The 25,312-nt window shown below is 41.0% G+C and overlaps 1 protein-coding gene across 4 annotated transcripts in view; it reads left to right on the top strand.

Moving 5' to 3' along the window:
- The window catches only part of LOC103146016 (triple functional domain protein), a 96,687-nt gene that overhangs the window by 26,512 nt on the left and 44,863 nt on the right, over positions 1 to 25,312 (top strand). For all 4 annotated transcript variants that reach the window (XM_016677217.1, XM_007563719.2, XM_016677215.1 and 1 more), the window contains 18 exons: positions 1,532 to 1,606; positions 4,853 to 4,967; positions 6,490 to 6,682; positions 9,699 to 9,803; positions 9,901 to 10,097; positions 11,530 to 11,785; positions 13,418 to 13,540; positions 14,850 to 15,041; positions 16,222 to 16,353; positions 17,487 to 17,717; positions 18,219 to 18,341; positions 19,370 to 19,561; positions 19,895 to 20,064; positions 21,973 to 22,147; positions 22,546 to 22,741; positions 24,315 to 24,481; positions 24,569 to 24,688; positions 24,775 to 24,966. In XM_016677217.1, coding sequence (XP_016532703.1) covers positions 1,532 to 1,606; positions 4,853 to 4,967; positions 6,490 to 6,682; positions 9,699 to 9,803; positions 9,901 to 10,097; positions 11,530 to 11,785; positions 13,418 to 13,540; positions 14,850 to 15,041; positions 16,222 to 16,353; positions 17,487 to 17,717; positions 18,219 to 18,341; positions 19,370 to 19,561; positions 19,895 to 20,064; positions 21,973 to 22,147; positions 22,546 to 22,741; positions 24,315 to 24,481; positions 24,569 to 24,688; positions 24,775 to 24,966 — 2,954 coding nt within the window. The remainder of the gene's footprint in view (positions 1 to 1,531; positions 1,607 to 4,852; positions 4,968 to 6,489; positions 6,683 to 9,698; positions 9,804 to 9,900; positions 10,098 to 11,529; positions 11,786 to 13,417; positions 13,541 to 14,849; positions 15,042 to 16,221; positions 16,354 to 17,486; positions 17,718 to 18,218; positions 18,342 to 19,369; positions 19,562 to 19,894; positions 20,065 to 21,972; positions 22,148 to 22,545; positions 22,742 to 24,314; positions 24,482 to 24,568; positions 24,689 to 24,774; positions 24,967 to 25,312) is intronic.

Genomic DNA, 25,312 nt, shown 5'->3' with positions numbered 1-25,312 from the left:
CAAGAAAAAATTGCTCAAATTAATCAACCCAAATACGGTGCTTGAGACTTTTATAAGTTTATTGTGTTTTTGTCAGCTGCTTGAGGATTTAAAGATGCTAATAAAAAAAAAAAAACACAGTTAAGAAAGTCTGCATTTCCATGTTAAAATTTCAACACTATAACGATTTTAAAAGGAGCAGTATCATGTAAAATCGACTATTTGAGCTTTTACATCATGTTACAATGTTAGTCCCCCATCAAAAACATGCCTGGAGTGTTGCTTAGATTCTTTCATGCATGTTTGAGAAATCAATTAATCTCCTATAGCAATCATTCAGCTGTGTAAATTGCCTGGGTGGACCTAGCTCCGCCTTCGAGGACGAAGCTCCTCCTCAGAGTCGACACTCAGCTCCTTCAGACTAGCTGGCGACAATTAGCAAACACCTGGTGGAACGAGCTCATTACACGAGCTACTTCTCAACGCTGGTAAACTGTCTGTTAAAGGGTTAATAGAGGATTGCAAAGTCAAATTTCTTTCAAGTCATTTTTGATGTAACATAGTTACTTGATTGCGCTACAAAACGTCCATTGATTGTACAATGCACACTGTAGAAAAAACTCCAGCTTCTGCTTTTTGTACATTTTAATTCATCACATTGCAGGAGGTAAATTAGATCAACTTTTTGCAGATTTCAACATGGTTTGTGAACTCCATTCCAGGCCATGTTCTGGTCCTGTTTTATTGTTCCCAAGTTTCCATCAATAATTTTCATCTTGCAACCAAATAATGGTGAACAGCTTGTAAGGAGTAATTTAACTGGGAAAAAAAAATACAAGAAAACAACTTGGAAAAACACAAATGAACACAAAATGACTAGTTGGTTTCCTTTTGCCGTATGTGATGTCACCACCAGAACAATGTGTTCGTTGATTATTGTTAGCTGTTTGCAGATTTAAAGATGCTAACCAATTATGCAATGTTTTCCATTGCGTAATTCAGTTTTAGCAGCAAAATAACTACGCAAGTACTAAGAAATGGCCACGGTATGTTGTTCAAACTATGTCTAAAGGGGTTTTTTTTAAATTGATTTTGCTAGAAAAAAAAGAAAAAAAGAGTCAATTTTGAAGCTTTAAACGTACATTTAAACTCGGCCATTTTACGTTGGCGACTGTGTAGTGTCGGCAGAGTACAGAAAGAGCTAAGAGGCCCGTCTTTCTTTCCTTCTGTTGTTTCTGGCCTCTCTTTCTCCCACTGCAGCCATTTCTCCTGCTGTTCACGCTCAGCTTTGTCTTTTCCAAGTGTGTAAGCGAAAAAGACAATAAATCGTGACGTAACCCAGCTGCATGTGTTTTTAAGCGCAGATCTCCAGATTACAATTAGACTGCATCTGTTTTGTCCCAAAGTAATCTGCCCTGAAGGGGTGGGAAAGAAAAAAAAAAACACGTTTGGCTCACGGAGAGAGGAAAAAAAGGAACAGTGATGTTTTCTTTTATTATTCTTCAACTCTAAGCTTTTTTTTTTATTCTTTCTTTCTTCTGTTTCTCTTTAGGATTTCGGAGAAATGAGGAGATGAGAGCCATGGAAGTGCTCCCCATCCTCAAAGAGAAAGTTGCTTTTCTGTCCGGTAAGATTTTCTTTTCAATTTTTCTTTACTTCGCACGCACGCACGCACGCACGCGCGGGCGCGCGCACACACACACACACACACACACACACACACACACACACACACACACACACACCTCCAAACCCCAGCTGTCTGTTCAGGGCATATCAAAGTGTGTTTAAAGTAGGCTGCAGAGACCCATCACACACACAGGTAGCTGGTATTAAGCTGTAAATGCTTTACGGTCCGTCTCTTTAAGTGCTTCAGCTCTCTCTCTCTCACAGACACACACACACTCACATGCACGCACACACACACACTCACACACACAGTGTGGACATAATAAGCTGCTCACTTTGCCTGTTAAAACTCAGGAGAGGGGAAGTGGGAGGGGGTAAGTCCGAGGCCCAAACACTTAGCCCCTGACCCATCTTCAAACACTTTGATGCATACACACACGCTACCCTCAGGACACACACTGACTGGCGTTCATTGTATAACCAGTGTCAACAGGACTGCAAAACAAAGAGCTGCAGCTGCCCGTGTCTTCTCTTGGCTTCGTCTAACACACACACACATACACGAACACATACACATCCTAAAACTCACACAGACAGCTTGAGTCGTGCCAGAGAAAATTCGCAGCAGGCCCCCCCAAAAAAAAAAAACGTCCAGCAGGATTCTTTGTACTGCACGCGAAAATATTATCCTTCCTATATTTGGGTATAAAGGAATGATGCTCATGCATATTACATCCATACCAGTGTAAAAGGTGTGTGTGTGTGTGTGTGTGTGTGTGTGTGTGTGTGTGTGTGTGTGTGTGTGTGTGTGTGTGTGTGCGCGCGCGGACTCCTCTTTTGGTCCCTGTCGTGCGTGTGCTGCAAAGGTCACAGGTAGAAGCACAACGATGAGGACAATGACTCAGATGAAATAATACTGAGGTGGCTAGAGGGAGATACAGAACAGCGTTGCCATGGAGATGACTTGCCGTCGGCCAGCACATCCCAGGGTAGACGCTCGTGGAGTAATTGACTTTGAAATGGACGAGAGAGATAGAGAGGGAGGTAGAGGGAGAGGCTAATGGTGAAGAGGGAGAGTAAATGAACTAAGCTTATTATCCTGAGTGTCCCTCCTCCTCCTCCTCCTCCTCCACCTTTTTTAAATCGCCCATGCTGCCTGTCAGTTGTGTTTGTATAAAACTACACGAGCATTTGATTTATTTTTTTTTTTTTTCCGAGGTTGAGCAGACGGGCGCAAGACAACAAGACCGAACCGACCAATTTGTGGGCCGAGCGCAGTCGGCCCGTGTTTGCAAGTTTCCACATGAGTGTCTGTTCATCTCCAAATGATCTGGAGCGAACTATTATTTCAACCAGACGAGCTTCAGGCTAAAAACACGACGACAAACGGTGAAAAAAAAAATCATAATTGCAGGCAAAGACAGAGGCCAGAAGACTCTTAGGCTGAAATTATCTTATTTTTTTATACGTTTTTTTTATGCAAATTGTGGCTTATTTAAATGGGCTTATGATTTAATTTCTGCCAATTTATTTGTAATTTGCAGACAGCATATCTTTGTGCCATATTTTTGCTTTACAGACATTCACTATTCCAAAACGACACATTATTTAACATGCAGCGTTTTTACTGTATCTAAGGTTGTACACCAATATGTGTTTAGAGACATTTGTTTCTTTTTGAAGTAGAAACTTTATGAAATTATTATTCATTTTTAATGTTATCTGTATCACATGATCACAGTTCGTATTAAGGTTGACCAGGCAGTGCTGGTAAATGGGCTCAGAGAAATCTTTATCCGGTTATGTTTATGCAGCATTAGTGGAGACCCATACAGACAGCTGCATGCACTCCATGGAAACCACATTTTTGCTATTGATTTTTCTTTGGTTTTGAATCAGAGAAGGCCCAGAGTTTGTGATTTGCAATATCTGTAATACAGTATGTAGGCTGAACTACCAGCATGTCCTCGGTGATGCACATAAACATTTGTATTGAAACAAGATTACAATATCAGGAAAGCGACGAAAAACCTCGGTTGTGTTACTAATTCCGTCATTATTTTAGATCATTTCCTCCCACACCGACAACATAATGAGCTAAGCTAGCTCTGGGTCAGCAACCAGCTTGAAAGCAGATTTTTCAGTGATATTGTCCAATAGGCATGGGCTTTTTTCTGGTGTGAAGGGATACCAAGGTTTTAAAATGTTCCGTTTTCAAAGCTTTTCATGCTATTCCCACATTTTAAAGTTATTTTAACTGGATGTCAGAGGACGTGCGGCGAGAAACTCAGTTTGGAGTTTACTTTTTGAGTATTTATTTAAATTGTTGGGGTATTAACAGCGTTACATGGAATTATTGACAAGTGTCCGAGGTAATTTATACCTTCTGAACCAGGTGTGTTGGAGCAGAGACACATTTGAAGGAGTTAGAGAAATATGGCCTCTGATCGTGGGAAGAAAGAACTGTGGGTCCTAATGAGTCATTACAAATATTATAAACATGTTGACATTTTTTAACTATCCTCAAATATGTCTTATTTAATGTTCGTAAATTTTAGCATTTAAACTTTTTTCTGTTTGGTGGGCTAAGTGCTAGCTCTGAAATTAGCTCGCTAACAATGTTTAGCCAGTAGGACAACTGGTATCTGTTTAGAATAGTTTTTTGTCATTTGCTCTTTCACATTAAAATGCCCTCCATTAGTTATTGCTAGAGGCCATACTTTTTTGCTTAGCATTTTTTTAAAGAATTGTGTTTTCTTTGTCTGGGCTAGCGTGTTAGCTAGCATGCTAGCTGGCATGAACCTTTAGCCTGCAGCGTTGGTAAACAGGTAGGCACAGATTTTACTGGGGAGTTTATGTAGCCTGTTTTATTTATTTTTCAGTTAATTCCACTTATTTCCAGTAAATTAACTAAAGTAATTAATCTCTTCTGTGTTTCTTTTATTTCACCTTAGATTAAATACACACACAATGGGCCCATATGAGATTGTCATAGCATCACAGTAAAGCAGAATTTTTGAATAAAAAACTATAAGATAGTTTTAGCTAAAAAAGAAAAGCAATACTTGGTCTAATGGCTGGTAAAATCATATTACATATTGATTTTATCTGTCACATTGGTTTTGATACATTGATTTAAGGACAAATATCAAATGAAAGTTGAATTAAGCTGCCATTTTCAAGGGCAAAATATTAAAAATCAGGCGTGGTTACAATACCTCTGCTTATGTTTCTGTTGCCTCAGGTGGAAGAGACCGACGTGGTGGTCCAGTGTTAACGTTTCCATCACGAAGTAACCACGACAGAATACGAGCAGATGACCTGAGGAGACTGATCGCCTACCTCGCCTGCATCCCCAGGTTAGATATTCATTACCTGCCTCCCGTTTTCTTACGTTTTTTCCCTTCTTTTTTATGTTAAAAATAAACTTAAAAGATGCAAGCAATCAAAGAAAGTGGATGTAGCGTGTGGTGTATAGAGACAAACACGTGACGGGGTTGAGATGAACATGTGAGCAGCGAAGCAGGAGCGGTTAGATAACTGCAGCTTCTCCGCTCCCAGAAGTCATTTTTTATGGGAGCGGGGATGCTGAGACAGTGGAGGGAAAAGCCTGAGCTGAGAGCGGGGACACGCACCAGATATCTGATGACAACAAGAAGGAAAGCGGTATCACCAGAGAGGAGGGCAGGGGGTGGGGGGAGCGAAGCGGAGAAGGAATTAAAACGGACAGCGGCAGAGTGCGCATGCGTGAGGAGGTGTGTGTAAGTGAGGGAGAGAGAGAGAGAGAGAGAGAGTGTGTGTGTATGTGTGTGTGTGTGTGTGTATGAAAGCAAAACAAAGTGTCGCAGTAGCTGAAGCGGTGCAGCGGGGAACGGTAGTTGCTGTGGACGAGGAGCTCCTCACCTCCCAGGTAAAACGTCAGTCGTCTTTTCCTCCGTACTCTTCTTTTTCCTTTAAATTTAATCCTCCTTTCCATGTTCTCCTCCTGCTCTGACTGCTCAGCCAGCTGTCAGCTTTGTATCTTACTGCTTCACATTTCTTGCACATTCTGTACTTCCCTGTAAGCGTACTCTCTTTTCCATCTAGTCATAGAGAAATATCTGTATTTATAGCATGTGTTCTTAGGTGACTGAATAGTTCTAATTTTGTAAAGGTAGCCTCTGCACACAGCTGTTGTCTGACACTCTGCTACGCTGACAGAAGATGATGATTAGAGATAGAAAGATGCAATGATTCTTTTTGCAATGAAATGCCATTCCTGCGTTTTGCAAATTGTGCTGAATTATTGCAAGCGAGTTTTAGCGACGAAAAGCAGTCCTGTTGTAAATTATATTGGGAAAGATTGATGAATGTCTCTGCAACTAAACCATTTGTTTTCAAAATCCCTCAACTTCCCCGTTTGTCTTTGGGGAATTTTTTATTTTATTTTTTTTAAGACATTTGGAGCTTTTTTTCATTTCTGAGTTGCATCCAAGATGCAAATGATGCAGGGGAAAGAAGCTGCTCAAATGTCCTGATGTGTGTTTATGTCTCAAAGCGCACGTTTTTGATTTGACTCATTTGTCACAGGTTCATGTGCTTTATAACGTGTGGGCGGGACGTGTGGGATGTGCATTTGCCGCGTAGGCTTCTCACCGTAGAGAAAATGCGTCATTTCACTGTTTGTTCTAATTGTCCTTCGCCGTCTTCCCCCCCTTTTTCTTTTCCAATTCCATCGCCTTTCTCCCTTCCATCCTCCCTCTCTCATCCTTTCCCACGCCTGCCATGTGTCTCCTCTCGCTCTCTCTGGATTATGCTCTTCAATCTTTCCACCACCCCCACCTCCCCGTTACTACTCTTTAATTCCTCCGGCTAACCTCCGCTGCTGTCCTCCGCTCCCAGTGAGGAGGTGTGTAAACATGGCTTCACAGTCATTGTTGATATGCGCGGCTCCAAGTGGGACAGCATCAAGCCTCTGCTGAAGATCCTGCAGGAGTCGTTTCCGTCCTGCATCCACGTCGCCCTCATCATCAAACCGGACAACTTCTGGCAAAAGCAGAGGACCAACTTCGGCAGCTCCAAGTTCGAGTTCGAGGTGAGAAGAAAATCTTTAAACAGACTTTTTATCAAAACAAAAGACAGGACAGAAACGTATGTGTGATTAATTTACGAAGACGCTGCATGGTCCTACGCTGATAGAAGTGTTGTGACTCTACGAATTCATCATTCTGAATCTCGTTTGCTGTCAGCTGAGCTGTGGTATCATCCACTGTAGCCGTTGCCCTGCGCTCAGCTGCTCATTGTCAGAACATTTTGTTATTTTCGGCTCCTCGCTGCTTTGGATGCAGACATCATCAGCCAGGGGAAAAAATGTCATCATATTCAACAGACTACACAAACAAGCATGCGTGATGCTGTCAGTCATGTGTTAAACTGATTTTCACTGCTCATTTAGAGACGTAGTATGAGATGGAGAATATTTGTTTGGTCGGTTTCCAGACTTTAGATTCTGAAAGGTTTTGGGATGCTGATGCAATTTTTTACTCTGCTCAGATTTCTCCTTAAGAATAAAAATATGAGAAGAGATGATAACACAACCAAAACCATTTTCTTCCAGCTTTATTGCTGTGAGCGTTTATTAAGTTAAATTCTTAGATTTTATATTGGGTGCTAATCACAACTAGCATGACAAAAAAACAAACAAACAAAAAAAAACAAGAAAAAACAGAAGTTGCAATGATTATTTGGAAGCATGTAGACCTTTACCTGAAATGTCCAAAAGTTTGCAAACATGTTCAAGTCCAGCGTGTTCAGTAAGCGTAAGCTCAAAAAGACAAAACAGGGCAGCTTCTGCTAAAAGTCTGGCTCTCTCTCACTTTCTCACAGCCCAGACAACTGTAAGACATGTGTCCAAGAAATCTTTTGGAAAATATAACATTTTTTGAAATACCATCTTTCACATCTGTGCTTCCATTGACTTCACCTAGACCTTACCTATACAAAAACTGGCCAACTTAAGTGTTTTATTGGGGAGGCTTTTTTATGGCGTCCATATTGAACAGGGCTGTTTTTAGAAAGACCTCTTATGCACTGTAAGAACTACCAGGTGGATAGACTACGATTTTTCAGACTGGGGATGCGTTGGCAGCACAAAACCAAAGGTGCCAATGCATTTCTAGTCTGAAAATCAGGTGATTTCTTTGAATTCTTTGGTAGTTTTAATCGTGTCCTACTAAACAAAAGCTTTACATCCCAGTTAACTTCCCCTCCTTGCTTACTGCAATGTACAGCTGTGAAACGTTGGCTGGTAAAAGCTCAATGATTTCTTGTTGAATTCTTGTCCGGTGCATTTCTTTGTGGAAATGTTTGACAAAAGCATTGTGAGTGAACTGAGCGATGTAGAAACGACTTTGATCGCTCACATGCTCATTTGCAAGCAGGTTCAATGTAGTCTGATGACATTACATTGATTTATTTTGAAAGGAGGAGTAGCCTGCGGCAGGGCTGCACTGTCAAAGCCACATGATCATTGATTGTACACGCTGCTACCCGCACAAAGGAATAATTACTTCTGCTGGTTTCTTTACCTTAATATGAACAGTTTGATAAAATGTCCATATTTATTAAGCAGCAACAAGTTTGATTTTAATTCAGTAAAAATTATACTGTAGGCGAAATAGGCCTAATCTATTTACTAGCACCTTAATGGGGATTTTAAATTGATTCAACAAATAACAATAAGACCAGCAGCATTTTGACATGATAACAACCTCAGTCAACTCAGTGACAATAATTTAGCTACTTGGTTAAAAATAAAACATTTCTATTAGGAATGAGAAACAGTGAGACTTTCCGATCATGGTAACGTTAAGTAAATATTCCAGGGGTTTGAAGTATTCATGTAAAAAAAACAAACAAACAAAAAAAACAAATAAGTTCAACAGGACCATTTTAGGTGTGCACTGATGAATCTGCCCCGATTTCCTTAATTTTGAGCGATTAAAAAACTGATTTTCTCCACCAATTTTATCTGCAGAGGTCTGAAGTCAGCCACGGTTTCCTTTTGCTCAGTGACTTTTCAAACCTAAAAAAAAATCGGTATCAACCAAAACCGAAATTGGCTTTTTAAAGATCTGCGATCGGCCAGAAAACTGCAATTGTTACACCCTGTAATTTAAACATTCCTACATGTTGATTATTACACTTTTAATATTATTACTAATATTTATGTGTTATTATTTTTGATGTATACATGCAAGGCAAAAATGTGGAACACATTTCCACTAAATTTGGTCTTTTCCAGGTAAACTTTTCTGATTATTAGTCAACCAGAAAGCTGAGCTCGTGGCAGTAGCAGCATCTTAGCAGATGCTAGCTGTCCAGACACGTCGCTCATAGCTTTGCCAACTGTACTTTTACAGCTGCACTAGGACGGAGGGGTAGTATTCTCCTTTAGTTTCCAAACCATTGGTATCCTTTGTTTTGTTTTTTTTAGCAAGTGGAAATATTTCCAAAGAAATTCATCTACCTTTATTTGTAAGAGAGGAAAACGTTTTAGTAGCCTTCTCTCAGCTAGCTTAGCATTGTGTTCCTTGTAGCAGTGAGTTAATGAGGTAACCTGACCACCTGCAGTGAATGTGGTGGCGTCAGTGTGTTTTCTTTCTGTGCAGTTCAAGCTTCTTTACTTGAGGACAACAGTGCATCTGAGCATTGTTTGGCCTACACAAGCTATCTCTTGGTCTCCATGGTTCTCCGGCCATGTGTGCGGGGGTGTTGTGTGGAGGTGGCTCAGCAGAAACACAGAGGCAAAGAAGGAAACGTGTACCTCTGAAATTAATTCTTTAATGTCTCCTTGCTGGGAGGATTTAGTTCTTTTTTTTTTTTTTTAAGGTTGAGAAACATGTTCCATTCAGAGGAACTCATTTAATAATAGAGAGTTCAGGGGTTTTTTTTGACTGCATATCAGAGATTTGTGTTTGATTAAGAAGCTGCCATTAATATTAACTTGAATCTTTCATTCCTGGAGACAAAATACATTTCTTGTATTTGAGTTGAAAACGAAAAGTTTCGACTTATCAAACGGCTAACATCAACTTTCATCTCTGTACCAGACGGTCATGGTGTCGCTCGAGGGTTTGACGAAGGTTGTGGACCCCTCCCAACTGACGGCTGACTTTGATGGCAGCCTGGACTACAACCACGAAGAATGGATAGAGGTGAGACTGACCACCACCCTAAAAAACCCAAAGGAACACAACCTGTCAGATGGTGAATTTGGGCGATTAACTGGGTTTTGTCGTTTGGTTTGACCAGGTGCGAGTCGCGTTCGAGGAGTTCTCTGGTCACGCCACCCAGATGTTGACTCGACTGGAAGAGATGCAGGAAACTGTGTCAAGAAAAGACTTCCCCCAAGACCTGGAGGGGGCGAGGCGGATGATAGAGGAGCACGCCGCGCTGAAGAAGAAGATCATAAAAGCCCCAATAGAGGAGCTTGACACCGAGGGCCAGAGGTAAATGGATTTAATCAATGTGAAGCAAAAAGCATAAACCTAAATGTACAAATCTAACGTGCAACAGCGTTTTCAAAATCACTTGAACACTAGAGCTCTGTTAGATGAGAGTCATGAGTTGTCTTATGTTTTTTTTTTCCTTTCTAAAATACTGCACTTGAAAGAATTATCTGCAAAACAGTCTGTGAAATTTCACAAGTTGAAAATAGAAACTTGAAGACTAGGATGCTGTTGTTGCAGTGCGTTCCTGTGAGTGTCCAAAGAGTGTGAAGAATACTTTATAAAATTATCCTTGGATAGAGGCTGGTAAAATAATGATCTCGTTTGTTCTTTGGTCAAAAAAAGAGCATGGTTTAAGATGAAAGATGTGCTAAAATTATCCATAAACAAAGTATTTATAAGGGTGTGTTTACATCAGCCCTGCTTAACCTTTTTTAGTTGGACTTGAGTTTGTTTGCCTGGAAAGCCTGGTTCGTTAGAGAAGTGTGAATGTGTAATCGAACTCTGATGCAGCCAAAAGTTGAACTCTGGTCTGCCTACAAACTGAGGTCTATGTTGGATTGAAGTGAACTCTAGTGCAGCTAGAATGCATATGTGAATGCTAACGGAACCAGAGACTGCTCCAAAAGCAGGAAGTGGACTGTAGCACATGGCATTCTGGGTAAATACAAGCAAAACAAATGCAATAGCCCAAAGACAGAAAACAAATCTTTCACCTGCTAAAATCTGACACCACTCCAGTTTTAATTACATTTTGTGAAGGAGGAAGTTGCGCTCAGTGTTTTGTTCCGAGGTTTTTGTGTCGTTTCCTTGGTGCAGCCCACCTCAGACAGGGGTGAACAGGTTTGTTTGACACAGTGCAGTTTGAAAGCCAACTGCAGCAGCTGAAAATGTAACAAATGTTGCAATTTTGGTCCCCAATCAAAGGGAGTTTACTGGGCTATGATGTATTGAACACCTGAATTCTTTATGGCTAAAAACATGTTTGTTTTTTTAGGAATACTTTTAGCTAATCTGTTAAAGTTCTTTATTTAGGAAATGCAGATGAGCAGCCAAAAACACCCTGTCCAATGTCTCGTAACTAATATCATATTGCTTATCCACTTTGCTCAGCTCTGTTATGACTTTATGACCTGCTGGTGATGTGGTAGACATTGACCATCTGTTAACAACAGCATTCTGTCATAAAGCTTTGGACTACCTGCCATATTGTTGCATAATTATTTCTTAATGGACGTAAATCACCTCTAGTTTCCAAATATGAAGCCGACAACACGACGCTTACGTCTACAGTGAGAATATTAAACTTCACGTAGCGCCTTAAGTGTGATTCAAATGCAACCTACTTCTGAATAAATTGCAAAATTATACTTCAAGAGCAAAAAGTAAGAGAATTTTAAAAAATATATATTTTTGTTTAATCCGTGTCCAGGTTGCTTCAGCGGATTCAGAGCAGCGAGGCTTTCTCCAACCGCAACGGCAGCACCGGCGGCAGCAGCAGTAGCAGCAGCGGTGGCGGCGGCGGCGGCGTCTGCAATGCCGACACCCAGGGCCTGGTCCCGCGCATCACCCAGCTGCTGGACAAGCTGCACTCCACCCGACAGCACCTGCACCAGGCCTGGCACGTCCGTAAACTGCAGCTGGATCAGTGCTTCCAGCTTCGGCTGTTCGAGCAGGACGCAGAGAAGGTCTGGATTGTGCAGAAGTGACCTATAACAAGAGCTGGTGATCAGTGCAGTGTGGGGCAGGCAGATGTCAATAATCAGCTAAAACTTAATTACGGCATCGATTAACGCCGTTTGTGGCGTTCGCACGAACTCGTGTCTGTGTTTTTACGTTCCTGTAATTGGGGGGGCGAACGGCTTCATCCAATTACGAGGCATTACGACGACAGATAATAGCTAAGGCAGCTAATACAGGTAAAGTCCCGCCTCTCCTGGCTCCAACCCGAACGGCTCTGGCGATGACAGCCGCGGCAAAAAATAGAGATGGGGAGAGAAATTCAAAGCTCCATGTTTGAGTGATTGGAATAAAATAGCAGGCTGCAGCGGCAAGGAGGACTGCAGTATCGGATACACTGCAGCAGCAGGAGCTTGTTGCTAGGACACCATAGGCCACAAGTTTTTTTTTTTTTTTTTTCAGGAGAGCACGAGAGGATGCCGCTAATGGAAAGCATTCGATTTCTGTGCATTCTGACAGCGCCATGCTCAGTCTCACTCGGGTTCACCAGCATGCAGTGTCTCGCTTTGTTTTCCGACTTCCTGCTGCAATAAACTGTAGATGTTACTGAGGAGTAAGGCTGGGCAATAAGTCGATTTTATTGATTTTATCCATTAATCGATGGTTTTTTGGGGCGTTTGGGTTTTTCTTTTTTTTGGACTATTTAATTTTTGGGAAATTGGGAATTTTTTTTCACCCATGCACTCCTTGGGTTTCAGAGTGATGTCGGCACACCCAGAGTCGCCATCATGTTGTTTTGACAAACGTTTCTATTTATTTGGACTTTGACTTCAGGTCAACTCTACCGAATATTAGCACTGGGCTATGATTGTTTTTCTTTTTAAAATAAAGTCATTAACTCAAGAATAAAGTTATGACATTACAAGAATACAGTCATAATAATTCAAAAATAAATTAGTTTGAGGTTAAAGTCAAAATAATACAATAATACAGAATTAATATTACCAGGATATAGTTATATTGTTAGGAAAATAAAGTAGTAATTTTATGAGAACTCCTGCCTGAAAAATATGGTACCAGTTTTGTATATAAGGAAATATTTCTTCATCTTTTGACAGTGTTAAATTATCAGTAGCACAACGTTAAAACAGATCAGAAAAAGATCGTGTCTATTTCAAACAAAGATCCCCATGAACTGAGGTGGTCGCCTCAGATCTCGATAACTTTATTGAAGCTTTTTTTTCTCACTAAAACAACTTTTTCTTGTCATTTTAAGACGTTTTTTCTAGCATTATGACTATGCTCTTGTACTTAAACGAAGATTCTCGCAGCCTGGCGCTAATGTTGCGTCGTTCAACTCCCAGAAGGGATAACCGAAGTAAAAGCCACTTTTTGAAAAGACTATTCTGTCATTTTCAATTTCAGTTTTAGAAAATAATTTAAGAAAATGTATTCAAATCGGATCTGATATGAATTTTTTTTTTAATCAAAAGATTTGATCTTTTTACCCATATCGCCCAGCCCTATAGAGGACCCTGTCCATCTGCTTGGATATGCTCCCTTGAAGATAGTTAACTTTAGTTTTTTTTTCTCCTGTGTCTGTTTCTGTGTGTGTCTGTTTTGACATCTTCCTGCCTCAGATGTTTGACTGGATCATGCACAACAAAGGTTTGTTCCTGGCAGGCTACACAGAGATTGGCAACAACCACCCCCACGCTGTGGAGCTGCAAACCCAGCACAATCACTTCGCGATGAACTGCATGGTAAGGCGCACGCACGCACGCACGCACACACACACACACACACACACACACACACACACACACATGCATACACACGTACAGAAACACAGATGTTCAGGAGGAGCTAATGCTTTTCCGCCCCCTAGGACTCCAGTCCATGCCCCCCTACCAACTGCATAATCATATTGTTATTGCACTAAGTATCAACCTCTAGTTCTGGGTTCGGGTGTTTGTTTAGAGCAGCCTGCACATTTCACATAATCGCAGCAACACAACTAGGTATTAAGTAATCCTATTCTCTATTCACGATCGACCTTACATAACTATTATGAAACGGCTGAAGAGAGGAAATCGTCCGTCGGCTAAGGATTCTGGAGATTCTTCAGATTAATCTTTCATGTTTTTTAGATTTGTCTTTTTTATTGTGCATTTTCTTTTTCCACACAAAAAACCCTCACCACTACAACAACAGATTCCGATGAAATTCCCAAAGAAAACAACACGGTAGCTGCTTTTCCATTACAAATGTGCGTCAACACTCTGTCGGTATTCCATTAATGCAGAAAAAACACACAAGAAAACCTTTTTTTTTAACATACCAAAACATGTACAAACAGGCACGGTAATTCACAATTGTGCAAATCTGTAGACGGCACATAGTTAGAAATTAAAACATCAAAGACAAAACCGGTTTAAATTAAAACATCAAAGACAAAACCGGTTTAAATTAAAACTGTTTTTCAATTATACTGTTATCACATCTCTAAAAATGAATTCAGGAAGTGTAATTTTCAGTTTGATCTCCGTTTTTAAGTTATTCCAAAATATTTTGTTTTTGTTGCATTCATGGGTCTATTGTTCCTGTTTCCTTTTTTAAAAAATTGAGCAATTATTATGATCAGTAAGGAAACGATTTCTTAGTAGTTCTTTGGAGAGGTAAATTGTATTTAAATTTTGAAGTGCCTTTATTTATCTTATTATTTATCTTTTAGGTCACACCATCCTCTTCCTGCCACTTCCTGTCATCTTTGTGTTTTCTGACAGTAGCAACAGCCGGTTGTTGATCATGTGATCAAAATACACTAATATCAATGTGACAGAAAAACCACCTCATCCTAGCGCGAAAACTTTTTAGCGAAAATCAAGTTTGTTTGTTTTTTCAAAATTTCCGTGTTTCCATTCCATTAAGCAAATTTATTTTCATTCTTCCAGTTTGCGCAATTACATGGTGAACGGAAACACAGCTATTGACAGCAGCTACAAGTTTTTCCTTTAGTTTTAGATTCCTCTTAAACGTTTTGCCTTTCCTCTCTCCCGCCGCTCTCCACAGAACGTGTACGTTAACATCAACCGCATCGTGTCGGTGGGCAGCCGCCTGCTGGAGTCCGGTCACTACGCCTCCCAGCAGATCAAGCAGATCTCAGGTCAGCTGGAGCAGGAGTGGAAAGCGTTCGCCGCAGCGCTCGATGAACGCAGCACGCTGTTGGAAATGTCAGCCAGCTTCCATAAGAAGTGCGACCAGGTGAGTCTGTCTGACCTGTTCTTGCTTTAGATTATGTCTGCTTGTGTATGTATTTTATTTATTTTGGTTTTAGTTTCATTTATTCTTTCATTAAATGAATATAAACGTCCAGTAACAAACCCTTTTTCCAGTTGTTTTCTATAAGCGAACTGGCTGCTGCTGCCGCTCAGCGCACAGAACACGACCTCAGTATTGATCTGTTCATGTAACCGAAGCAAATGAGCATGTTGTTTATTCTCCGGTTACAGACTGTGACAAACAGGGTCTGACCGATGCTGTAAAAGCTCTGCATTAGGAACCATCTGCCTGCTGAACTCGCACTCATAAATCTGCTGCTACTTTCAGAAACGCTCCTTTCAAAAGGATTTTAGATGCGAAAGCCGTTGCAAATGTTTTCATTTCTTATTCATTTTTTCAATCTTGATAACATTATCCAACTCGCACTGGTGGGTTGTTTTGTTGCACCCAGTTGATGTTTTTACTTATTAAACGGGCGCATTTGAACAGAAGACGGCTTTATTACCCCCAACTCTGCAAAGCGAAATTTATTTATAATAGATTTTATTAAATAAGGAAAATAAAGTCAAGGTAGCTGCGCTTAATCGTCTGTGCTGCTTAGTTGGTGCAGCCTGGAGTGAAATCTTCTCTAAAACGCATGAACAGAATCCTAAAGTGACTGCAGGTAACGCAACTCACAATTATTTTAGTAATCAATTATTCTGACGATTAATTTGATTAAAAAAATGTTCACATTCTGCAGATTTTTCATTTAACTACTTAAGCCTTGTTTTATACTATATCAGAAATACATAAGATACCAATAAACAAATAAATAATTTTTTTCAATAAGAAAATAAACATTTTATTGCCTAAAATGCAATAACAGCTTTCCTTTATTGTACCTTTGAGCATTTGTATTTCAGGATGCATTTACAGCAAAAGCATTACAGCATTCAAGTTTAGCTTGCTTTCATTAAAAACCTCCGTCTATGATGTCAGTCTGTATAAATGTGTCCATGCAGGAAGCCACCTCAGACTAATAACTCTCTTAAAACTTTAAACTTCTACGTGTTTCAGCTTAGTAACAATAGAAACAAGCTGCGTCTTCTGTACTTCCAGTCTTCCTAAAGTGCAGCTCCTCTTAGCCTGACTCGTCTGTGTGTGTGCGTTCTCGCTTCAGTACATGAGTAATGTGGACTCGTGGTGCAAGGCATGTGGCGAGGTGGACTTGCCCTCCGAGCTGCAGGACCTGGAAGATGCAATTCACCACCACCAAGGCCTGTATGAGCACATCACAGCTGCCTACTCTGAGGTAAAACACTCTGCGCTGCAGAAATGTGCCTGAAGGCACGCTGTTCAGTCAGCTGCTGCTACATAGTATCCCCCTTGAAGTTTGCCTCAGTCGTACTCGGAAACAAATTCTGGTATTAATTAGTTCCACGTAAATGTGATGCCCCGCTTGGAAAAAGTGCTGGTGGCTATTTCTGCCAGGTTTCATTTTCTAAAGCGTTCTCTGATGTTGGAGCTTGGCTCGTGCAAGGCAGGAAAAGTCACAATGATTTGTTGATGGATGTCGGTCCGCAGCGTTTGTTTACCTTTAAACATTGTAGCTGCCTGTTTACCAAAGACGGCTGTGAGTACGGGACTGAGTTTGACTTTTAATTGAGACCGATTTTAAGAAACACAGCTGTTACATGTGGAAATGTTCTCCATTAGGAAGAGAATGAAACCTATAACTAAACATATTATTCCATTACAAACATCCAGAACTTTTTTTTTCTTTCAGGTTTGTTTGTTTTTGTTTTTTTTGTTTGTTTTTTTTGGTTAATTCTGTTTTTAGGATGAAACACAAGAACCTGAACTAAACTAATTGAACATTTCCAAAGTGTTCAGTTGAGCCCAATCTGGCTCTTGTTATGTTTGTAGAGCTCAGTTTCATATACCAAATGGAATAAAATTTTGTTTCCAGTGGGTTTTTTTATCCTCCAAATTGTCAATAATTAAAACCAAATTACTAATAAAAATGTTAATTTGTATTCAGCAAAATCCGGTGTGACAAATTGTCTTCAGAAGTCAACGAGTTACTAATTAGAAAAGATTAAATCTTCATCCATCCTCACATCAAAGTATAGTATTGGCAGCATTATGCTGTGGGGACGCTTTTGCTCATCAGGGAGAGTTGATCATTATAATGAAGCTAATTTAGTGGATCTGGGGAAAGTTAAAGGGACATGACTTGTTTTACCTCCTGTTTACACAATGATGCCCTAAATAAAACATGTGAAGTATTTACTTCTTCCAGAACTACTTTATACAGTGAACCTTAAGATAAATAAATAATTATAAAAATATGTAATAAATATGCCCATCAAGATTATTTTATTCTGGTTGTGGATTTTTAGCGGTCTTCTCCTTATGAGTAAAAATGTGTGAACATTTGTTCAGGTGAGCCAGGACGGGAAAGCCCTGCTAGACAAGCTGCAGCGACCTCTGACCCCGGGCAGCGCCGACTCGCTAACGGCTTCAGCCAACTACTCCAAGGCCGTGCACCACGTCCTGGACATCATCCACGAGGTGCTGCACCACCAGAGGCAGCTGGAAAACATCTGGCAGCACCGCAAAGTGCGTCTGCACCAGCGCCTGCAGCTGTGCGTCTTTCAGCAGGACGTCCAGCAGGTACGACACGCCGAAACACGCAGGATGATGCATTCGGAGCATCATCCTTCTTCTTCTCTTTTTTTTTTATTTTAATACATGTCACAAAAGGATTATATGGCGATTCAGTGAGTGGAAGAATTTAAATTTGGAATCTGCAGCTGCAGTCGGGAGCACGCCTTCATCACGGAGTCCAAATATGATAATACAGTTCCTGCCTGACAAAAAAAAGAAACAAACCCCGTGGCTGCTTCCGAGTGTGTTGACATGGCAACTGTTGCTGCGGTAACCGAACTGGGTCATATGTCCGTGCAGATGGTGTTCCTCCATTCACATCGTGACTGAATGCAGGACGGGAGCAAGGCTCAGAGTTTGTTTTTTTCACAGAACACGACTTTACTTCGCATCTTAACAGTTCCACCACTCTGCAGCTCCGCTTTCACAGCGCGCCCCCTGGTGGTCGCCCCTTGTTCAGTCGCTCCTGGCTCCTTGGTGAATCTGGTGGATTTTTTTCCCTCCCAGGTTTTGGACTGGATAGAAAACCACGGCGAGGCCTTCCTCAGCAAACACACGGGCGTGGGAAAGTCCCTCCACCGAGCCCGAGCGCTGCAGAAACGCCACGAGGACTTCGAGGAAGTGGCTCAGGTCTGTGTCTGGATTATAACTAACACAGAGACGCTCTGCAACGCTAACTGTTCACCTTAAACATCTAAACATCTGCAAGCCAGGAATATTACTCAACTGTTATTGTTGCTTTTATTTTAGAAATAAAATGGAACCTGTTTGCATTAAAAGCAGGCTTCTGTGAGTTTTTCTACATTTGGTTGGCATAAAATTAAATATAAATCCCGACATCAGCTGGTGAGATGAAAATAGATGCAAATAATGGGAATAAATAACTTTAATGAACTCAAATTGGAAGTTTTATTAGGGATTACAGTACCCTAAAAGTTTTTTTCAGTAATTTCAGTATTTTTCTCCAGTTTTTTGCTCCCAGAATAGACCTCCATACTGGTAAAGTTATTCACAAAAATGCTAAAATCTACAAAATCTAAGAGTTGAATTAAATTGAACTGCTGACATAAGCACTTGTTACATTTTTCTAAAAAACATTTTTTCAATTTACAATATTTAACTATAAGACCATAAATTTAAACCTGAACGCCTTAAGACAGAGTTTAGATTTTTGAACCACCTGATAAAAACTTTCTACCATATTACTTTGAGAAATATTTTAACTTGTGATTTGCTTTTTGTCTAAAAAAATAAAGCAAACTGTATTAAAACTAGAGGTAAAAAGCTACATAGAATGACATCTGACAGTTAAAATGCCTCAAAACACTTGAAGGAAATAACAATTATTAATCTAGTTATTAGTTTTATTAAAACAAAAATCTAAAGAGTTTAATTACTTTCTTTGGATTTAAAATCTCAATGAATTCAATAAAAAAAAAAATCTTCTGTAAAATCAGCCTCTTGATACTCTGCCTCCTGTTTCTGTTTGTTGCCTCAACATCTCTCTCTTCCTCTTCATCATCATCATCATCATCTGCATATCCTGCTTTTCACTTTGCTCCTCGGTGCCTCCGTCTCTTTCATAACAGACGTTTCGCTCGCTTCACGCTGCCCCCTTGTTGAAACCCACCTCTCTCTCCGTCTCCGTCTCTCCGTAGAACACTTACACCAATGCAGATAAGCTCCTGGAGGCGGCCGAGCAGCTGGCCCAGACGGGAGAGTGCGACCCGGAGGAGATCTACCAGGCCGCCCACCAGCTCGAAGACAGGATCCAAGACTTTGTCCGCCGCGTGGAGCAGCGCAAAGTCTTGCTGGACATGTCTGTCGCCTTCCACACGCACGTCAAAGAGGTGGGCAGGCGACGGTGACACAGCGCTGAAGTGGATGGTGGGCTGTGTGCCTGTACCGATGAGATGAGAGCTCTCTGAGGGAGGGAACAAAATTACCTGTTGAAGTGAAGCGTGGAGTACATTACATGTTCAGTCCAATTAGTCAGAGAAATATAAATAAATACTTTAGCGGAGGTATGTCTGTAGGGTCGGTTTTGTGCATAGATATCCAGCTTTACGTTTATAAATACTATGATTTACTGTGCGGTTACACGGATGATAAAAACCAAACACAGGGTCGTTCGTAATGAGACAAAAGCTGCTGCCTAGGCTGACGTCTGCCTCCGTCTCCAGCTGTGGACGTGGCTGGAGGAACTGCAGAAGGAGCTGCTGGACGACGTCTACGCCGAGTCCGTGGAGGCCGTCCAGGATCTGATCAAGCGCTTCGGCCAGCAGCAGCAGACCACGCTGCAGGTCACCGTCAACGTCATCAAGGAGGGCGAGGACCTCATCCAGCAGCTCAGGTGCAGAGAGGCGGGCCAAATACTTGAGATTATTCATCATGTTTTTCCCCCAGTTTCTCTCTACCTGTCTGTACTCTGAGGCAAGTCTGTGTCAAAGATACGAAGTGATGACTCTCTTTCATTTTTATCTCTTCATGACACATTTTGATGTCTTTCTTTCTATACTTGTAGAGATGGAAAGGAGAACAGTAAGTGTACTGTAAAAGTGATAAGAGGACAGTTATTTTATATTTCCCCACACTTTTTTTACATTTTGTCACATTGCAACTACACAATTGAAGGCTTTTTATTGAGAGTTTGGTTACTGACTTTTGGTTTTCAAAATATTTGACTAAAAATATTTACCAGGTTTTCACATTCAGTCCTTCTTAAACAATATTAAAGTAGAATCACTTTTTGCCCCATTTACTCTTTCAAGTCTTTTCAAGTTTCTCGCAGCTTTTGACATCTAGAGACTTAATATTTCTTCTTTATGAAATAATTCTTGCAGAGTCACATTAGATGAAGAGCTTCTGTAAGCATCACGTTTTAAATCTTTTCACAGATTCTTCTCAGCTTGCGTAAGGTCAAGACTGTGACTGGGCCATTTAAACATTTCGATGTGTTTTAAGCTAAACCATTTGATTCTATCTCTATTTTTATGTTTAGTCGAATAGCACAATGTGCAAAATTGTGGTTGCATAGGACTTCTTTAGCACAATATCTGGCAGGTTGTTATAATTTACTCTGCCTGTTTTTATGTTCAACTAGTTCATTGGATTTTTCCTGCACTTGATAACATATTTATAGATACTGAAGCTCTCTGAAGGTCATTTTTAACAATGTGATAATGGAATCAAATAGGCAAGTGAGGAAAAACATGGTGTAAATGTAAGCAATATTATAAATGTAATATTCAACAGTAATAATATCATGTGTTTTTTATAACTTGCTAAGTCAGGTCAAGGTTATTTGTGTAGCAAATTTCAACGACTAGGCAGTTCAAAGTGCTCTATGTCATCTACATCTAGACATTAGTCCTTTAATCTTGGATATTCTTCTGTTCAGGTGATAAAAGGCTGACTTTATAACTGTCTTTATGTGTCTCTGAAGGTTCAGGTCTGAGTCCAAAACTGTCTCGGCTGCAAAGTTTAGACACCGTTTACCAGAGTAAACCAGAGTACAACAAACAGTCGTCTTTGATGCTTGTCTTCTTCATCGTAGCTCTAATTCAGGCAGGAGTGGATTTGTAATTTGGAATAAACGTGTCAACACTCAACAAAGCTAAATATACGCTAAGAGAAATCTCCCTAGAAGACGTTAATGAAGTGCATTAAGCCCAAAAACGGCAAGCGGCGATGATGAGAGGCGGTGTGAGAGAGGTGGATGTGGCTGTCCAGCTTTATTTTTATGCAGAGGATGTTCCAGTGCCTCTCCTCACTCCCTCTTTTCTCTTTGTGCTCGCCACCCTCTCCCTGGCGACTTGGCTCCGCAGCGGGTTCTTACATAAGACCACTTTTATAAACGTGTGTCTAATTGTGCGCCGCTCTCTTTCTCTCTCTCCTTCTCTCTCTCTCTCTCCGAGAGGGAACTGTAGCTTCACACACCTTCTGCGTGTAGGACTGAGCTGTTGGAGTGCACAACATGTTCTCCACCAACACCACCTCATCATAATTAGCCTTTTTGTGAAACCACTTGTGGATTTATATTTCAAGTAAAAAGCCGATTAGCAAATTAGAGATAGTTTTAGACTCTTTTTATTTTTTAACGCTTCTTTTCCATGCTGGTGCTGCCGCAGTATTTTATACCAGCACAGCACTTTCCAGAGCAGCTCACCCTGACTGGCATGATGCCCTGCAGGATCTTTTATAGCTCCTCAGAGCTGCACTCTGCAGATTATGGCTTAATTGCGAACGTTTTTTCTTCCAGGGACTCTGCCATCTCCAGCAACAAGACGCCCCACAACAGCTCCATCAACCACATCGAGAGCGTCCTCCAGCAGCTGGACGAGGCCCAGGCTCAGATGGAGGAGCTCTTCCAGGAGAGGAAGATCAAGCTGGATCTCTTCCTCCAGCTGCGCATCTTTGAGAGAGACGCCATTGATGTAAGGGAGGCATGGTGAAACTGTGTGCTGTGAATAATATTACATGTTTTTAAAAAGGTTGGAGATTGATTTTTTTGATGTCACAAGGGCGCATTGTAGTGTTTGGAGTTAGCAGTTAAAATCCCAAGACTCATCAGCTTGCCTGAAACGATTAATTGAGATTAATCGATTATTGAAAAAGTCATCATCTAATTTAGCGATTTAATCATTAATCGGTGCATACAGACAAAAAAAAAACCATTTGGTAAAAGAACGACAACTAAAACTGTACAAAAATATAAAAATTTTTACTTCAAGATTAAAAAAAAAGCAAGATTGTAAACATGTTTAACTTGCAGTGCATTGGAATGAGATTTCTTCTTTCATAGCGTCTTAACTTTTTCGTAATCCTTCGTCAGATCATCTCAGACTTGGAGTCGTGGAACGAGGAGCTGACGGGTCAGAAGAGCGACTTTGACACGGAGGACTTGACGCTGGCTGAGCAGCGGCTCCAGCACCACGCCGACAAGGCCCTGACCATGAACAACCTGACGTTTGACGTCATCCACCAGGGGCAGGAGCTGCTGCAATACGTCAACGAAGTCCAGGCGTCAGGTGAGCTCCCGCCTGCATTCACACCTGTAAAAAACCTCAGGTCTTTGATAGATTATAGACATGTTGCGTGTTGTCAGCATCCAGAATTGTCACCCGTGTGCCCAACGCTGGAGGGCAAAAAGACGATTCCTTTACTTGCTATCCATAGACAATCTGCCGCAGCAGGACTATTCTGTTACCTAAGTGAAACCTGAAGATGGAGAGATTATTAATTTAGTGCAGTGCGCCACAGGAAACGGGAAATAATGCAGAAAAACTGTTGAACTCAAATCAACAATTTTTTTTTTTCTCATGCTTTCTACACTACACACAGACCTGTTGCCACAGCAACTGATTTACAACAGCTCCATTAGTGCATCAAGATTCAACAATAAAAACCCACAAACATTTCCCACACAACAAACAGAACATTCAGTCCGTTACAGTATCGCGTCTTCAGGCTTAATATTTATTTTGTGATTCTTAATAAGTGATCGTCTGAACGCAGCTGTGGCTGATTAGCTAATTTAAACATCAGCTCCACTGATGATCTGCCAGAGTTGGTATGTGAGTCGGCTTATTTTTTTTAACTAAACAGAAACAAACCAAATTCTGTAGCACATCTGCATGTTAAGGTTGTCAAAGTCAAGTTAGCATATCTGACCTTCTTCCCTCTCCCTCTGTATTTGTTTAAATTAACACTTTTTCCTGACCTGTGAAATGTGACATCATCAGACCTCGTTATCTGGTTGTCACTGTGTTGACAATAAGTAGCTAAGCACTACGTCCCTTTTTCTTTAGCACATCATTTTCTGTGAACAGGTTTTTGCCCTCCAGCAGGGAGCTGGGAACAGGATTTACACATATTACATTGAAACGTGTCTGTAAAGTTATTATTTTTTTAAATTCTTTTCCCTTCTTATTTATTTGCTGCCCCACATTGTGTGTTTGAGTGTTTGCCCACCACATCAGGCTGCAGCTCATGTTCAGCTCCGTGTTGCTACTGATTTCTGTGTTGGCTCTATTAGTTTTCTTGTGTAGGTGTCCCGGGTCAGATTCACTCAGAGTTGGTGATGAGAGGCTCCCACTCACCAACCATAATAACTCACCTGTGAACCTAAATGCTAATAGGTGCTGTGTGAGCGCACGCAAGGAGAGGCTGCATTATGCAACATGCAGTGAACACAGAAAATATATAAAGAGAATATTAGTCATTTTGATCATCTTCAGGTTTACAGATGTGAATTTAAAAAAAAAATACATTTTTTTAATGTTTTTATTCAGATAATTTCCTCACTCTGATTTTCTACAACTTTTCAGTTGGTATAACAAGACTCAGTTTGAAAACAGAAACAATTTTATTTTATTTTTTTCCAAAAGTGTTGTAAAAAAGAGCAAGTTAAAAGCTTCTCTGATCTTCAGACCATCTTAGATCAGAGTTTTAAGCACATTGTAGGTTTTTATACTGAGTACTGTTACATGCCAAATAATTTCAAGTTTTTTTTTACAGTTTTTACAAGCCTTTTTTACAAGTGTGGCCTGGTAGTCAGGTCATCTCATTGGAGGGTAATGCGACTGTCCCGTCTCTGTGCAGGCGTGGAGTTACTGTGCGATCGCGACGTGGACATGGCCACGCGGGTTCAGGACTTGCTGGAGTTCCTCCATGAGAAGCAGCGGGAGCTGGACCTGGCAGCAGAGCAGCACCGCCGGCACCTGGAGCAGTGCGTCCAGCTGAGGCACCTGCAGGCTGAAGTCAAGCAGGTCGGACTCGCACACACGGCTGCGTCATGCCGGCAGAGTTTTAAAGAGATGCAAATGAAGGCTTAGGCTTTGTTTTTGCCGCCTCAGGTTCTGGGCTGGATCCGAAACGGTGAATCGATGCTTAACGCCGGTCTAATCACGGCCAGCTCCCTGCAGGAGGCGGAGCAACTGCAGCGGGAACACGAACAGTTCCAGCACGCCATTGAGGTAAAGCCATACTGGATTTTCCCATTATTCCAGTTTTCTGCTCAGATTTGACTGAAGCGTCCTCTTCTCATCTCGTCCCTCTGCAGAAGACCCACCAGAGCGCCCTGCAGGTCCAGCAGAAGGCGGAGGCTCTGCTGCAGGCCAACCACTACGACATGGACCTGATCAGAGACTGTGCAGAGAACGTGGCTTCCCACTGGCAGCAGCTCATGCTGAAGATGGAGGACCGACTGAAGCTGGTCAACGCCTCCGTGGCTTTCTACAAAACGTCTGAACAGGTAGGAGACCCGGTCACACTTTTTTCTTTATTTGTCTTTCTACAAAGAGGAAATTGTTGCATCTTTTTAATAGGACAAAAAAAATGAAATTTATGTTTGGAGAAATAAGATAAAAAACAATGCAGAGGAAAAAGTTGACAAAAAAAAAATTTGATGACTTTGATGGTTAAAAACAATAAACATCTGGTTTCTGTTTGGTTTTGTTATTGATGAATAACCTGACTGAGTTTTTCTTTCTGTGCTTTTCAACAATGTTGCTTTTGGTAGTTTATGGACAGTTAGCTGTTTATGTTAATGTCTCTTAGGGTGTAATATACCAATGTCAACATTTTTATTAATTGAAAAA

The sequence above is a fragment of the Poecilia formosa genome, unplaced genomic scaffold (genome assembly GCF_000485575.1).
Source record: "Poecilia formosa unplaced genomic scaffold, Poecilia_formosa-5.1.2 Scaffold150, whole genome shotgun sequence".
Classification (NCBI taxonomy): Eukaryota; Metazoa; Chordata; class Actinopteri; order Cyprinodontiformes; family Poeciliidae; genus Poecilia; species Poecilia formosa.
This window is presented reverse-complemented; position numbering and strand designations above follow the sequence as displayed.